The 16,958-nt window shown below is 38.8% G+C and overlaps 1 protein-coding gene across 1 annotated transcript; it reads right to left on the bottom strand.

Annotated features, from left to right (window-relative positions):
- Window positions 1–1,303: 1,303 nt before the first annotated feature.
- AADAT (aminoadipate aminotransferase) lies at window positions 1,304–16,743 on the bottom strand. Its single transcript, XM_058024225.1, has 14 exons — window positions 16,673–16,743; window positions 15,727–15,795; window positions 13,903–14,071; window positions 12,725–12,857; window positions 11,962–12,036; window positions 10,450–10,659; window positions 9,888–9,953; window positions 8,685–8,767; window positions 7,339–7,435; window positions 6,460–6,521; window positions 4,138–4,202; window positions 3,542–3,648; window positions 2,808–2,909; window positions 1,304–1,588 (listed from the first exon to the last, which is right to left on the bottom strand). Exons 2-14 carry the CDS (start codon window positions 15,791–15,793, stop codon window positions 1,547–1,549), a joined length of 1,278 nt encoding a protein of 425 aa, XP_057880208.1. The 5' UTR covers window positions 15,794–15,795; window positions 16,673–16,743; the 3' UTR covers window positions 1,304–1,546.
- Between the last annotated feature and the right edge of the window lie 215 nt (window positions 16,744–16,958).

Genomic DNA, 16,958 nt, shown 5'->3' with positions numbered 1-16,958 from the left:
TCTTCAAAGACAGTGTTGGCACACTCAGAGCAGATTTGGGACTGCAGGCTCTCCCTACACTTTGTCACTCCCTGGGTCTGGGCTGCCCCAGCCCAGCCTGACTCTGTGGAGGGGCCAGCCCCATCCACTGCACCACCTTGCCCACCTATGTCTCTTCCTCTCCAGTGGATTTACCTAACAGCTGCAGTAATCTGGGAATTGAGCAAGGGATGGATCTTAGATATGCTGCTCAAGGTGGTGTGGATGTGTGACTAAACTGAAAGGCTTGAGACTGACATGAAAAGTGATGCTGGGCTGGAGGCACTGGAATGATCCTGCCAATGGGAGGGATGCTGGGAAAGGCATATATCTCTGCTAGTTTGTTGTGACATATGCTATTTATAACTGTGGGAAAAGAGAGAATGAAAATTATTGTAAGTATTACAATAATTTGTAATAATAATAATTTGTAGTAATAATTTCTATTGTGAAACTTCCAGGTTGTGCCTGGTCCTTATTTGCTTGGGTTGACTGGTCTGCTAAATGGCTAACTAGATCCTTGAACAATGTTTTACTTTGAAATTCTGAACAGTTGCACATAAAGAAACAGCCATCTGATATTGGTGAAAAATCACAGTGCTTTCATCCAAACAGTGAGTAAAACTGAAGTCACTAATCCAAACAGGAGGCCTTGGAGAATCAGTTCAGTTGAAACTTTCTGAAGGTTTTGTACCAGTTGCTGAGTATCAGATGTGTGGGATGACAATAACCAAGGAACAAGAGACTGAAACATCTCTTATTTTTTCATTTTGTTTGCATCTGGCAGTGTCAGAGTTGTGTCCATTCCACCATGTCCCCTATTCAGTCACTTACACTCTCCCTTCATAACCATGTCTGACTGAATAACAAGGAGTAGTTCCTTGTTATTAGTAGTTCCTACCACAAGTACAGAGTAATTATTCACAAACTGAAGAAAAAAAACAGCAATCAGAATACCTTTTACAAATTAGAGAATACCCTTGCAAATTGCAATGGACCTCAGTTTATTTGTAATCATAGCCTTATTTTATTGGATCGGTTTGAATTTTTTAACATAGTTACGTCAGCTTTACCTGACAAAACTTCAGCAGAATTAAATACTAATCCTCAAATCATTAAAACCAGATGCCATACAGAAGGACAAGAATGGAAGTGACCCATGAGACAGTCCCAACATAAGATTTTGGAGGAATGTATCAGTTGATATTAATAGTGAGAAGTAATAGTGGCTAAGACCACCTCAAGTGCAACTTTCTGAGTAAATGATTTTACAGCAAATAGAACATTTTGGTTTTGGGTATTTTAAATGTTTCTGAATTGAATACATTTTGTAATGCAATGTCCAGTCAAAAAAAAATTAGGCAAATTGCTTTTCACTTTCATTTTCAGTCTTTTTTTTTAGCTGAAAAGATGTAAGGAAACATCCACTGTATTGTGCTTGCTTGTAGAACATTCTGATGAAATCCAAATGTTAATAGCTATTTTCTGGAGATGATTTTTATTACTGCAAGAGCTCTATTTAGCTTTTTCACAAAGATTCTTTTATAAGGTCAGCCAATCTCTTGAAGGCCTGCAATGAAAAATATGGTTCACATTTATATTTCAGCATTACATGAATAGGGAACACATCAAACCTGTAAAGCTACTGAAACTGCCCTAACCCTATAGAATCACTATTTTATAATACAAAGTTCTGCTGATGTTCTTTCCTTTCCTTTTATAAAATCATGTGTGGGGTTTAGCTGCAAAAAGCTTCCAATTCTCTGATAGGAAATAAAAGGCAGAGATTTCTGAAACAGAAAAATGCATATATTGATGTTCAAAGGTTATTTGGAGGTCAGATATAACTTCTAACAAACTAGTAATGCCTGAAAGAGTATCTCTTTTAACTTAGTATTACTGCCCAGGGACTCCAAAAGTGAAAAAAGGGAAGAACAGTTGCGTGGGGAAGTATATAAAAATACAGCTTGACTGTCAATAGTATGGTTATGAATTACTTTAACAAAGAAAAAGGAAAAAATAGAAGAAATATAGAAGACCTAAATTGGCAATAGAAGCACTTATCTGTTACAAGCCTTCATAATGGCATGAAAGTACAACTACAAATACTGGACTCTTTCAAGCACCCCAATCAAATCAGCATTAAATCTGCACAAATAAATGTCTCCTATCTTTTCTCCCACTGATTTTATAGATAGAGCCAAATAACATCAAAAATGCTCCTAACACACATAAAAGATTAGTTCCTGATAATAGTATCAGGAATAATAATAAAGAAATAAAAAATAAACAAAATAAATAAAATAATAAACAAATTAATAAATAGTAAAATTATGCTTGTATGTAAATTGCATGAAAGAAAACACTAGTATTTCTTACAAAGAATTTTCAACACACACATGAAAAAAGAACTCAGGTAATTCAATCACAGAATGTTGGGAATCCAAAGTCTCAAAGATACATGATGCCTGCTAATACTTAAGCAAATACTCTGGCTTCAGTAAAGCATTCATAAATAATGTCTGGGAGGTTCAACTGTGAGACACTGTATATATGAGAAACACAGAAAAATTCTAAGTGGTCCTCAAAATTTGGTATCTTGCAGATTATTTGGATGAGTATCTTGCTTAAGGAACACTTAATACTGCTGTGAAAGTACTGCTTAATCACATACAGACTAAAACCTCTAACATTCAAGAAAAAATATAAGGAGACGGGTGTAAAAAATAAAGGAGCATTACTGTGTGAGAAACTGTCTTGATAAGAATGTAAAGAAAAGAAAATCTCACCAGATCCATCTGGGCAGGAGAAGGTAGAGAGAAGGAGGCTCTGACATAAGAACTAGGCTCTGAACTATCAATATTGAATGCTCCTCCAGGAACCAGTAATACCTATGAAAAAGTGATTAACACATAGTTATTACCACTTGTACATTTTAAAAACACTATGTTAAAATAAATTTGAGAAAGCTCAGTGCTTACAGACTTGTAAGTGTGAGCATGGTGTAATATATTCCTTTTTTCAAAAAGAGGAGACAAAAATATGCAACCTGTAATCAGACTTCTCACAGTATAACCAAGGGGTCTTTGGTTATGGTTACCAGGTCTTGTTCATATCATCACAATGCTTAGAGGCACCTGGGGTGTGGCTTACTCAGTGCTGGATCTTATAAATTGGAGAAATAAACCCAAACTTAATTTCTGTCATTAAAAAAAATTTAGTCAGCAGCCATTATACATTTAGGTATATATATTAATATTATATATATGTCATACATAATGACATTGTACCATATGTTCTATTGGTTTCAATGTAAGTAAACTGATAAAATATCAACATCTGAATGGAGTCATGAAAATATTTTGTTAGTCAATAACTATGCCACAGTGCCTGACTTGCAGACTTAATGATGGTGCACAGCAAGTCCCCCTGTTTTTTTATGTGTGCACATATGGATAGATACAGATATTTTATCCCTCCCTTTTTTTGTTTTAAGATCACAAGTCATTCAATCATGTCATACTTCTTTCTTCAAAGCCTTTTCCATTATCAGCTGCTGTGTATCAGAAATACCCTTAATTTTGATCCATAAGAACATGCCAGCAGCAGGAGGGTACCATTCTGCCAAGTCTGGAGAAAGAGAGAGAGAGAAAATGGAATCAAGGAAGAAACTTATGCCCCACTTCTAATGGATACATCATAGATTCAATGATGTTTTAGATTTGCTGATACAAACATTATTATCACTATTGCTATAGTGATTTTTTTAGTATCTTCTTTTAAATTAAGGTCACTATTTCTGAGATTTTTTGAAGACAGATATTTTAAATATTGAAAGTATGAGAACATAATGAAGTGAAATACAAGCTCTTTGTAAAATTGCTTTAAATAGTAATGTGGTGAGCTTTTTTCCATCACCATCTATCTCCATCCTACCAGAGAGCACAAAAATGCAGCAACAGAGTATTTGTCCTAAGCTTAATATTTAATGCAATTGATTGCTTATAGTGCTTATCTGTCACTTCAGTCAAGAGATGAACTTCAGTGATTTTTCTTGAGCACAAAGATGATAAATAGCTAGCAAAAAAATTTAAGTGATTATCTGTGTTGCACTCTGACCTTTTAACCACTTGTCAGCAGCAGTGAGCATTGCATCCCGCTGGATCCTGTAGAAGTCCACCACTCTGAAAGCAAATTATCAATTCAAAGTCATGAACTCATATCCTTCAGGGTCTATTTGTTTCTGGAGGCAGAAAAAAGCCTTCCTACTTGAACAATTCAAGTGAACAAGCACATTTAATAGAAATATAAGCATATCCTAGGTGGGCACAACAGAGTATACTGTGTATATAAAACTTTGTATATGTATCCTAGAAGTCTTTACTGCTTCACTGCACCTCCAACAGAGCACTGATCAACCAGACAGAGGAAGTCCCTGTGTGCCTGTTTCTTCAGCTTTACACATATCACAGAAACCTTTTATATATTATATCCAATCTGTCTATTATAGCAGTGGATAGACGTCCTGTTAACAGTATTTACTGCACAAAGCACAGAGACTGAAGAAAATTAGGGACTTTAACATATGCAAAAGCACAGACTTAATATTTGTGCATTTGGGTTGAATTTGTGTAATGGGTACTCATAGAAATTACATTTAACAAGGTAAAAAGCAAATCATATGATAAACCTGTCACAGCTATTTGACAGCTTCCCCTTTCTAAGCTTTTGGACATATCTCCTTCATACTTCAAGTAAAACTTTCAAATAATGTAATCTCTTACTGGGAAAAATGACCCTAACCCAGGTTTCACCATGGTCAAGCCACATGCAGTGCCTTTTGTCAACATAAAATGACACAGCTGTGCAATAGAAGGCACAAGAGAAATGCCTGATACTGAGTTCATAATTCAAATGCAAATGTGTTCTCATGTCTTGAGAAAACATCCTTAGTAATTTGCATAATTTACATAATTTTACATTTGTAGTTTTAAAAATACTTTCTGAACCAATAGCTTTGATTTATGGATGTATTTTATTACATCTGATACACAAACACCAATACCTCCAGAAACCAGCTTTGGGGCTCAGTATTTCTATTGCTATATTGTATATGAGAGAGTAAATCTCCTTTGTGCAGCTTTTACCAAAATTGCAAATCCTGTTACCATTTAAATTACATGTTGAAAACACAATTACTAAAATGAAACATCCCCAAAAAAAGTAGCTGCTCCAAAAAAAACCAATCTTCTACTCCAAAGCCTGCTCTAACACCTCACTCTTGTACAAGTGAAATCAGCTGGAAGAGATTGCAGTCAGCTGTGAGGCTTCATCAGTAAGGTTATAAAGTACTGCAGCTGCCCCACTAAAGCCCTGTTTTCATTTGTTTAAATGGAAGAACAGCCTCCAAGCTTGATCAAGGCTGCCTTTTGACCTACAACAAAGAGGTAAGTGAAGAGATGCATTTGGGATTTATTTTTTGGGAACTACTGAAAGTTGAGCTAAAGTGTGGTCCAAGTTCCTCAGTGAGATTTCTCTTTATGTTCCTAAATCTTAAAACAAAGCAATGCTAGGGCTGATGTGTCTGGTTTGGTTTTTTTTTTCCCAAATATTGCTGTTAACAGTATGAACATCAAGGGGGCACAAGTGGCTGTTACAGTGAGATATAAGAACTTCTTGCACGTTTTGCTCATTTTGCTGTCACAGGCCTTTGCAGAGTGTAGCACACTCCTACTGAAGTGAGAAACTTGTGGCTCTAATGATATCCAAGTAGAGCGTATAAAATGAGGTACTGACTGTCAAGAGAAACTATGCTCTCCTGCATAGTAAATGAAAACTAAATGTGTGTCAGTCAGTATGCAAGAAATGTCTTGTGAGTCAGATGGTAGCCCAGTGCTCTCTAACAGTGAGAGGCAATGTTCAGGCAATGTTTACTGTGTGTAGATAAACTTCACTGTTTTTCCATCAGTATCCCCACCCAGGAGATCAAGGATGGCAAGAGTGTAAATTCCTGCTGACTTAGTGAACTCCCTTTATAAAGGCTATGCTGACTCTTTCACAATAGATCCTGTGCTCAGAGATCTCAGCTTTTGCTATAGACCCTAACACTTTAGCAGGGATCAAAACTTTTTTCACTGGCTTGATGCTTCCAGGATCCTCTCAAGTTCCCTTCAGGTAGGAGCTGCATGATGTCTGTGCCAATTGACTGGTGGATTGTCTGCCTGGAGCAGGAGGTGACATGCCCTGACCTGCCTGTCTGCAACCTCACACTGTGTCTCTTCAGGGCTCTTGTGTGAACCCAGCAGTCTTGGTGATCTGTCTTGCCTACTTGGCCTAATACTGGTGCACCTCCTCTGACTTTTTTGCTACAAAGAATGTTTGCTGTAGGCAACAAGTAGCAGAATGACAGATGACGAAATTCAGCATAGGACATAACCCTACCTGTCTATATGCTCCAAGAAACCCTTTTGTCCCCATTGCTGAAGGAGCTGTGATATCATAATCTAAAGAAATAAAACACATCATCAATACCATGTTTTAAACAGGACTGTTCCACAATCATCAAAAGATCCATGGCCAGATGCACTATTCAACATTCCCCAGACATGAAATTGCATGCGGTGTCTCTGGGAGCCCTTATAAACAGAGGTGCCAAGGTTATTACTGTCCATGTTACTGGTGTCTCCAAGGACCATGGCATTGGTATTTGGAAGCTGGGGTAGGGGGAAGGGAAAAATGGATGAAGAGCTAAATATGGTACATGGGGAGAAAGAGGAAGGCAATGTATATTGCCTTACCTTCCTGTCCACATCAGCCTCTTCACTTTAACAGGGACGAACTAATGGAGCTGGAAGATGGAAGCCATATTTAGATGTGTTCACTGTCTCCTTTCCTTAGTACTAACCATAAAGGGGCTGTAGTTGTCAGCTTGCTTTGAAATGTCTTTGTGGGCTGCCAGTATTGTTTTAATTGAAAAGTAGAATAAAAAATAAAAAAATGAGTGTTTCTTCCATACTATGCTTTACATTAAGGTTTTTCAAAAGAACCTACCAGGAAGAGATAAAGTATTTCAAAACTTGATTCTTGAAATCTGAGGGTTAAGGGATATCAGCTGAACTATCCATGCACTGGGACAACCCTCTAGCTCTGGTTCTATGATGGTCTCTCTTCCTTTGGCAGAATTGACAATGCATGTGCATAAACAAAACTGTAAAAGTGCAGAGCAATTATGAAAGTACAAAGCTGTTTGCTTGCAGTTTCTTATAACTTAGGATATGTTGTCTTCTCTAAATACAATTCATCTGGTGGCTTGGTACTTGCCTGTGTGAAAGTGCTGGTGTGCATTGTTGACACCTGAATGTGTAGAACAACTCTGTCAATGAGAGGCTTGGGACCCGTCAGAAAACCAATTCTTAAACTGGAACCAAACAAACAAAAAGTTACCACAGAAATGCAATGAGCTAATACTTTTCTGAGTTATATGTGGGAAAACATGCAACAATTTCATTGACAGTGTAAGGATCTCTTATGCATTCAAATTTATCTGTATCTTAATACTGCCCTTAGGTTATACAATTTAGAAGCTGAGTATCAAAGTAATGAAATAAAAACATTTAGGAGGTTTTAATGCTTATAGTAGCTTCTTAGTTATGAAGCTTCAGGACAAAATCTATGTTTAGAAGCTATCTTCTGCAACCATGAAGATAACATGAATCAAAGGGAAAGAAAGACAAGTTTTCCCATAATAAAAGATCATGAATGCTCAGGCTTTATGACAAACAGGTAAGTGGCAAATTGCTTTACTCTTTCACTCCCTTTCAGTACTGCAGAAGGAATGGAATATAGATTGATAAACTAGATGGTTCCTTATGCTTCAATTCTTATTACCCGTCTTTACAGATTGGCTGAAGTTTTTATTTGAAGAAAAATGGAGCCTGTAAACTCATACATGTCTTTGGAAAAGATAATACTGTGTCATGCCATTTTGTGGTGTCAGTTCTGAAAACGCAATCACACCTAGCATTATGTTGTCTCCTCACTTTCTCTAGGATGGGTTATAATCCACTGTCTGCCAATGCAGACTTCACATTAATTTTTTTTTATCTATTAGGTTAACAGACAAAAGCAAGCTAAAAATCAAATACATTGACTTGTGTGAAATGGAAAAAAGCCAAGGTGGTTCTTTTTCTGGCAGGTGGAAACAACCTGAAAGAACTGGAAGGCTAGATATCAGTACAACCCTATGAACAGTTTGTTAAGAATTATAGTTTCTTTTCTGTGTTACAAGTTCAGGGAGCTTGCAGAAATACTAAGCTACAGATAAAAAGGGAAATGGAAAAAAAGGAGAGAAAAGCTCCTAAGATTTCCAGGAACAGAGCTGGAATCCAGCATCTGTCTTTCTGCCTAGATTGTGCCTACAAGAATGGGCTGCCTGGGGGGAGAGGCTTAGCTATCTGCTTCAGAAGAGAAACAGAACCTGGAGTAAAATCACTGCCAAGAGATGACATGAAAAGTGAGAAGAGTGCAAAAAGCCGTTGATTCTGAAGTTCATTCCAGAAGTGGACAGTTAGTAAATGAGAAAACACCATGGCATGTCTCATCACTTCATATGAATCCTTGCATCTTAAGTGAATAGGCAATGCTAAGTGGTCTGCAGCTGGCCTTACCCAGATGAGAGAATTTTAGAGAAAGAGTCGGTCCTGATAACTCGGCCATCCACATCCATTGAGAGGAAAGTTGGAGCCCATGGCTTGGAATAAAGAATAAAAAACAAAATTCAAGGATTTTTGCTAGTAAGGATTATAATGGAATTATTTTCTTTACTAGGAAGACACAATTAATTTCTCAAATGTGTTCCAATGCAAACATTTCAGTAACTTGCTGACAAATGATTCCTTAGCCTAGCTTTCTGAGATGTGATTACAGTATTCTGTGAACATCTTCAAGAAATCAGCTTTGTTATTTTTTGATGATTGCTTAGCCCACTGTTCAGCACACAAGTGTTCAGTTTAAGAACTGGTATGATGCCATAAGAAGGAGAGAGAAATAATGATTTTTCTGCCAAGATTTCTTGTGGAGTAAAGAGGTATTGCAATTTCTAAAATGGAGCCTTGTAGCATTTTGCTTTGCTATATTAAAAAGTGAAATCAGAAGATAGGACCAAATTGTGAAGATCTGAATCCAGCATACCTTTTACTTATCATGAATTCTGTTTTTACACCTTTTTCCCTACATTTTCTTACAAAGCTTCACAATCCTATTCACTAAGTGTGGCAGTTTTATTGCCTCCTTCCATAACAACATATTTCAAAAGAGAAAATGCTGACCTTTATCTTCTACCAATGTTTTAGTGCTTTTTAAGACCCATTTTGATTTCTGACGTTAGGTGCTTTTAAAGACTGAGTAACTGCAGATTCACATATGAAATTTACAGGAAGGGAAGCTGCCTATCCAGTGCCATTATATGTGGTACCTGGGAGAACTCCCAGATTCTCCAAAAGGCAAAGGGATATAGTAGGTGCAGAGTATGCAGTCTTCTGCTGAATGAAAGAAGAGATGGGGAGAAAGGAACATTAAGAGGCTGAAAATTTCAAAGTGCTGCTTCAGTGACATATTTGCTTTGCTCTGAATGCAAAGTCTTCGTCATTTTCTGATTACTGAAAAATTTGAACCACTAATTCCCAGGACATAAAATACCACAAAGGGGAAAATTACTGAAAGGAGCACGGACTGTCAGGCCTACAACTGCCTTGGTAGGACATGAAGAAAAGGCATGCAGGAAGGTTCAGGGCTCAAACCTTAGTTCTCTTGTGAACCTTAGTTTCTCCCCAGAAAATAAGGTGTTATAAGGATTATGAAAGAAAAATTACCTTTTCAAATTGAAGAAAGTAGTAAGGATCATCTTCTATTATGAGAAAATCATATTTTCTTGCAAGCTAAATAAGTTAATAAAAAGTAACAAAAGAAATAAGAGTTAAAGACGCTGCAAATTCAGTCCGGTGGATTTTTTTTTTTTTTGTAACCAGCATCATATTATGATTCTATTGACTGGCCATTCATTATCTAGAAGCTCCCATGATAAGAAGCCTTCAAGTGCCCAATTTAGATATCAAAAAATTGTTAGAGTAATCATGGTACCTATAGTACACAGACCCTTGTATGCCACTGAAGCTCTGTTCCATGTGGCATTCAAACTGAGCAGGCAACATGCAGTAAGTCCTGTTAGAAGCCCATGGCAAAGGTACCAGCTGCCAGTGGGCTACCATTGAAAAACCATTTACCTAAGGCATAGTCTGCCTCTGAAGAGCTGCTGTGAAAGAGATTCTGCTAGAAGCAAGTTCTGGGAGGACTGTTTACTGGATATCTTCAACTGAAACAAGACTGATATTTATCTATTTCCACTACAAGGCTCACAAGACCACAGCTCCATACCTGGTAAATCTCCTTTTTGCGCTCTGTGGTCAGCGAGTTGCCAGTTGGGTTGCATCCATTTGGAATAGTGTACAGGAATTTGGGGAGGTGATTGCTACAATTTTTTACATCCTCTGGGCTCCAAGCAGACAGAATTTCTTTTAAAGCTTTTGGAATAATGCCGTGTTGGTCACTAGGAATATTAATTATATTACAACCCAAGGGTCTCAGCTGTTGATAGAAAGAACAAAACTGTCATAATTGTGTAATGCAAAGGCCTTTCTTTTGTCATTGTCACCATAACATTTCATCAATACAAAGTCTTTCTTTTTTATTTTCTAGACATCTCAAGCTCCATTTGCTCATGAGTCCAATAAAAGTTTGTCTGAATTTGCTGTAAGGCTTGTGACACTTACCACACTACTCTTTATCTGTTCTAGTAAGCCTACTCAGAGGAAATGGGTAACTCCTATGTTCAATTGCTGCTCTTTTCTAGGAAATCAGGTTTGGTTTTTCAAGTGGAAAGGGAGTTTCTGAATCTGAACTGTTCTCTCATGACTTCTCATGCTCTCACCACAGACAGTTAGGGTCACAGCACCTTTGTTTCCTACTGACAATATATACTCTACTTTGGTGGAAATGTCAGAGCTTTAAGCTACTCTTCCCTGACAAAGTGCAAGGAATCTGTTCTCTAAATAGATAAATTCAGCAATAAAAAGGAGAATGAAATGATGCTACTGCAGTGACATGTTGACAGCAGCATGAAAAAATATAGGTAAAATACCAATGAAAAAGCTTGCTGTCCCTCCTCTGTGGAATTTCAATTTTTACCATGTAGTGCTCTGCATTTTGAAGTAAAACTGCAAACTGCTGCATTGTCAAAATACATTCCTAAAAAAGTACAGCTCATTAGACTATATATTCAAATATAGGACAGTAAGCAATAACAATTTATTTTGATGCAGGGGGGGACAACTGAATTTGTGGTGTATTTATTCTAACCCTTCTTGCAACTCTTATGCATTTTGAGGCATTTAATTTTATATTGATTAAACTACTTTTCAGAAGTAAACTTTGCTGGTTTTGTACAGTTCTCCCTAATTCATATCTTTGTACTCATATATGGCTGCTTCAGGCCTATTCCAATATTACACTATTTATATCTCTTGTATACTCTGATCATTAAATACTTCAGGTAAACATGCTGACATGTTAACACACTCACTTGTTATAAATTTAATTCAACCAAACTAGGTCCTGATGGCTTTCTTTCCAGTCCCATATGTGATGTTAGCCCTGGAATGAACTAGTGTTTGGAAGAGGAATTTCAAATAGCTTTCACAGAACTTTTAGTAGGAAACTTTCTATGAATTAATATTTATGAACTTAACTGGTCGGACACTAAAATCTTGAGTCTTAGATATGTTTTTATAGCAAGTACAGACAGTGCTTATAAGACTGCAGATCAGGCATTAAACTGCTGTTTAGTTCAAATGTAACACTGACAGTGTTTTGTAGCTAAGGAATACTTACAGCTGCTAGTGTCCCCGAGTACGTGGGTGCATCCAAAAGGATGTTGTCTCCAGGATTAATAAGCATTTCAAACACCTGCAAAAGAAAATATTCTGTTTTAAAGATTGGTCAGTTTTTATACATGTGCATTGTACTTTTGACTTCTTAGTGGGGTTAAAAACCTTAATTAGATACTAGTAATTCCCCAAACATATCAATATCTTGTCTGTGAGAAAGACAATGAATGCATGAAAAATCTGCTTTAGAGCCAAATTAAGATCGGTGACCAACTTGACATGGAAAGAGACTGCTCTGAAGCACCCTTTCTACTGTATAAATTATAGAAAGAAACAACTCAACAGCAGTGAGTGGACTGGAAGGGGTAATTATTTCAGGAAGTAAAAACCCCAAAAAATTAGGAAGTAAAAATGACAAGAAACATTTAAAATAGAATTATGGTAAAGCCTCTATGCACTTATTATTGCACTACTTGAGTAACATGATATGTTATGTTATTGCATGTTTTCTACACAGGCTCTTTGGTCACCTGAACTTTCATGCAGTCCTGACAGTCTAGAATGCCACTCCAATTTTATTGCATTTCCCTTATCTTGTGCATAAACCCAGAGTAATTCATATCTATGGAGAAAGAGTACATGAAACAGTACCCTGCACAGGTACTGTGGTTACAGAGAGAACCTAATGCTGAATATAGCTGAAGTGATGGAAGAATAAACATCTCTCTGAATGAAATGCTTCTAACATATGAGTCTTTTGGTCTTACTTTACACAAGCCTTCCTGGCTGCCAGTTGTGACACACACTTCCATCTGTCCTTGCTCAGGGCTGTAATTGGCTGTGGGGGGATCATGTAAGTTCCGCTGGAAATCTTTCAGCCAAGACAACAGCTCTGGAATGCTGAAATGTGAATAAGAAGGCATATCTCAGACCTTATATAGGCCAAAGCTAGTCTGTTCCTCTAAATCCCTGCCAAATCCAGCATGCAGTACTGAGTTTGGTTTCAACTGTCACACAGATACACTTAAATGCAATTGCTATGACTGCTTTTTTAAATTTAGAAAATGAAATAATTAAGAAATAATTTCTGCCTGTGGTCCATACACCAAATTATCATTGTGAAATCTGGGCAAAATTATTCACCAAGGATGAAACAAGGTGGAGGCTGAACAATACCCACTCCTAGAAATGATCATTCTGTACTCAAATCTGGCAGTGTGACAAAGTTCTTAATGCTGCTTGTAATCTGCTGCAGATTACAAGGACTTCCAAAACACGTTTTCCAAAAAATATCTTAAGATCTTGTAGGATGTTCACAAATGGCTGGTTCATTTAAATGTTAAGGAAAGTTTTAACTGATGCCCCATGTATCTCTGTAGGTACCCCAGTCTTTTTGCAAACTTATCTTCACCTGACTCAGTGCTGTCTGCCGAGAAGTCTTCATGAGCACTAAAGCAAAATAATGATATGGAATAGAATGATTTGTAATTTTTGTACTAAAAATGAGAATTCTATAAATACCTCCACCAACTACCACAAGTTCTACATGCTGACTTTAGTATATGGTGCCAAATGAAAATAAATACTCCAAAACATAGAAATGATGTGTTGTAATGCAGTATCTTTTAAATAAAATCTGATTTGGGTGTCTGGATTCTCAAATACAAATAGCTGGGAAATGCTCTGGCCTGAGAAATACTAGGATTAGGGGTCTAAGTGGATTTTTTTTTCTTTTTACATAACTCATTGCAAAATTTTCCACTGGAACTCAAATGTAAATAGTGAGGCAAATTGAAAAAAAAAAAACCCCATGGGTTTTGGGAATAACCTATTTTTTGAAGAAAAGGGCTTTATGAGCAGGTTTTAAAAACACAGGTGACTTAATGCAATAATAAAGGATCCTTAGCTTCTGGTATCTTGAAGTGCAAGCAGCTGTGACAGATACCCTGCTGAGGCTGAGTACTGGAGAGCTCTCTTCATCAGATCTTCCCCAATCTCAATAGGCATTCCATGTCCAATGTCAACTGTTGCCCTCTTAAATGGAAAGACATTAGGATTTGGTGCCCCTCCAGCCAGAGAGATAAGAGATGGAGGAGACTTCTGCATCAATTCAGCTAGAGTAAAAGGAAAACACCTTGGTTACAATTTGATTATTACAATGGTGATAATATCCTTTAATCAATATCTAATAATGACCCAGAAAACTTCTTCTATTTTCAGTTTACTTGTTTAACTATCATTAATTCAAAAGGATAACTCTTCTTAAAGTCAGCTTTCTGCTTGGATTAAATAGGTGTTTGGGGGCCCCAGGAGGGAGATACTGCTGGGACAGACTAAAACAAAAACTCATTTTAAGTTAAAAAAGCTATTTGTAATTTATTTTGAAACAATCTGGACAGCTCTGTTACAAAATATGTCATGACTGATGTCTTCTGAGCTTCAAGAATTTAAAATCTAAATGATCTTCTGTTTAGACTGGCTTGAAATGAATGGTTTTGTTTTTTGTTCTGTTTTTCATTCAGTCTCACTTCAGCTGATCTGTCAGCTATACTGACAGATGATTTTAGCTTTTCCATAAGGGAATGGAAATGTTTCTAGCAGCCCAGTTTTAGTGGCAGAGGTACTGTGTCAGTAATTTGCTATGAAGAAAATCTTAATTCCTGCTTTTAAGTCACAGTTTCACAATCATTCAGATCCAATCTATGCAGTGCAGACCAGACCTTAATCCAGCAAGGGCACTTGATTGCATTAAATCTAATAATTCCCAATATGGCATTCATGCTGGCTTGGCAGTTTTACATCAGATATGAGAGGACAGATGACACCAGATCTGGCTTAAAAGTGGCCTGTTACAGAGTTTATGTCCCAGTACTTATTAGCAGACTTGAACATAGGGAGTTAATTCTTATCAGTTATTTCACCAATTTGTGTTATGCCTGTGACTTTTGGCCTGGTAAAGAGCGATTTACTTTGTCATCAAAACTGCAGGCTCAATATGTCTATCTCCAGGAACTGTGCTGCTTAATTCTTCTGTTATGATGCATATTAACATACCACTTGAAAAAGAGGCTGCCTAGAGTGAATTGCATGACTTTGCTGTACCTGTGTGAAGCATTTTGAGCAGAACAGCAAATGCCAGCCCCTTACCAAGAGGGGAAATTGACCCCTGAAGGCTTAACTAGTGATGTATGTCTCATGCTTGGGTTCTGTCAGGTCTCTGTGGGTTTCAGCTGAGTAAACAAGCAGGCAGTTAAGCCCTTCCATCTGTCACATGGAAGACAATGTAACGTTGTAGCCTAAAGACAGATTAATATGGAAAAGGGAAGTGTAGTAATACTGGGTGGGTGGGGGTGCTGAGGCATTTATAGACATGAACAGGATACAGTAAAATGGAGAGGAAAGAAACCTGCAGGGACTGAATTTCAAGTCACTAGCAGTTGCCTGTTCCTGGACATACAACATAAACTCAGTTGCAAACTGTGCCAAAAGCCTGCGTTCAGAGACAGTAGCAGAGACTTTGCAGACACTTGTAAAGTGATAATTCTAACTCATCTGTCTGGATGGGTTTCTGAAATGGTTCAAGGTTATTCACCTTCTTTTTCTTTATACCTGCTTGGCATCTCTGCTTAACAAAAGTGAAGTTGCTTTGTCATCTTACAGCATGGTTTTCTTTCAAACCTTTTAAAGTCTTAAGCCATGATACTCCAGCACAGACCAGAACATAGAATGGTACTATCAGAGAAACTGGGAGGAAGGGACATGTACTCACTCAGCAGTCTTATTGGAGATGCTTTTCTTGCTGCACTCACAGTGGTGATGAACCTAGAGTAATTCATATCTATGGAGAAAGAATAATTAGTTGGACATGAAGCTAGAAAAGGGAATAAGAACTGCAGTGTGCTTTTAGTATGTGCATCTCCCACAAATAATGCTTTTGATCTGGGTAATTTGTGGTATGCCAGTGAGCAGGAAAAATCCCCTTTCCCCTCCCTTTACTGTCAGATCTGGAGTTTTAATGGCAAATTACAAATCTGAAGATTTGATGGATCTTAAACAACCACCAGCTCTTTTTTAGTTAATGAGAAGCCGGCTTTATTTAGCTCTATTAAGCACTGCATTTGAAGTGCTTTTAGGATTGCAAGCCATCATTATAAGTCACAACACTTGTCAAGTTAGAGGTGGGGTATTTTTTTGGAAAGGATAATTAAGAACGTCTTTCAAATGCTGATGAATGTTTTCCTCCTTTTCCCTGGTGCCCATAGAGTTCCCTATCTAGCGAACTACAGTCCGGCAGGAAGCACGACGGCCTGGAAAGGCCACAAGAAGGAATCTCCTTTGAAGGGACAGCAGGCAGGGAAATGAAATGGAAGGGCAAAGAGCAGCCACAGCAACACGCATGTGCCGCCAGTTACCAGAAACGATCTACCGAGTGAGGCCGCTTTGAACAAACACATCTCGTGTTTCCCAAAACCGCCTCCCGAACTCCGCTCCCCCCGCAGCCCGGCACAGGCGCGCTGCTGCCCGTGCGCAAGGGCGGGCTGGGGCTGTGCTCTCAGGGACAGCTGAGCGCCGCTTCGCCGCCATCCCGAGACACCCCTGCTGCCCACCCGCCCCCAGCTCCCCGGAGGGGGCACCGAGCCCCCGGGGCCATCCCGAGCTCACGGCCGGTGCCGCCCCGCTGTGTGGAGGGTTCGGCGGCGGCCGCGGGCACCTACCGGCGGAGGGCAAGGAGCCGGCGGCCGGACACGGGGCAGCGGCGGCCCCGCTGTGGGCATGGGCCGGGTTAGCCCCGCTGTGGGCGTGTGCCGGGCCGGCCCCGCTGTGGGCGTGTGCTGGGTTGGTCCCACTGTGGGCATGGGCCGTGCGTCGGGCCGGCCCCGCTGCGGGGCGCTGAGCGGACACGGGGCCCTGGCCGGCGCTGCCGGCTGCAGCGATTGGCGGCGCGGGCCCGAAAGCGGTCGGTCCGTGAGAATGCCCTAAAACGAGCGGCTTCCTCACCGG

The sequence above is a fragment of the Melospiza georgiana genome, chromosome 5 (assembly GCF_028018845.1).
Source record: "Melospiza georgiana isolate bMelGeo1 chromosome 5, bMelGeo1.pri, whole genome shotgun sequence".
Lineage (NCBI taxonomy): Eukaryota > Metazoa > Chordata > Aves > Passeriformes > Passerellidae > Melospiza > Melospiza georgiana.
This window is presented reverse-complemented; position numbering and strand designations above follow the sequence as displayed.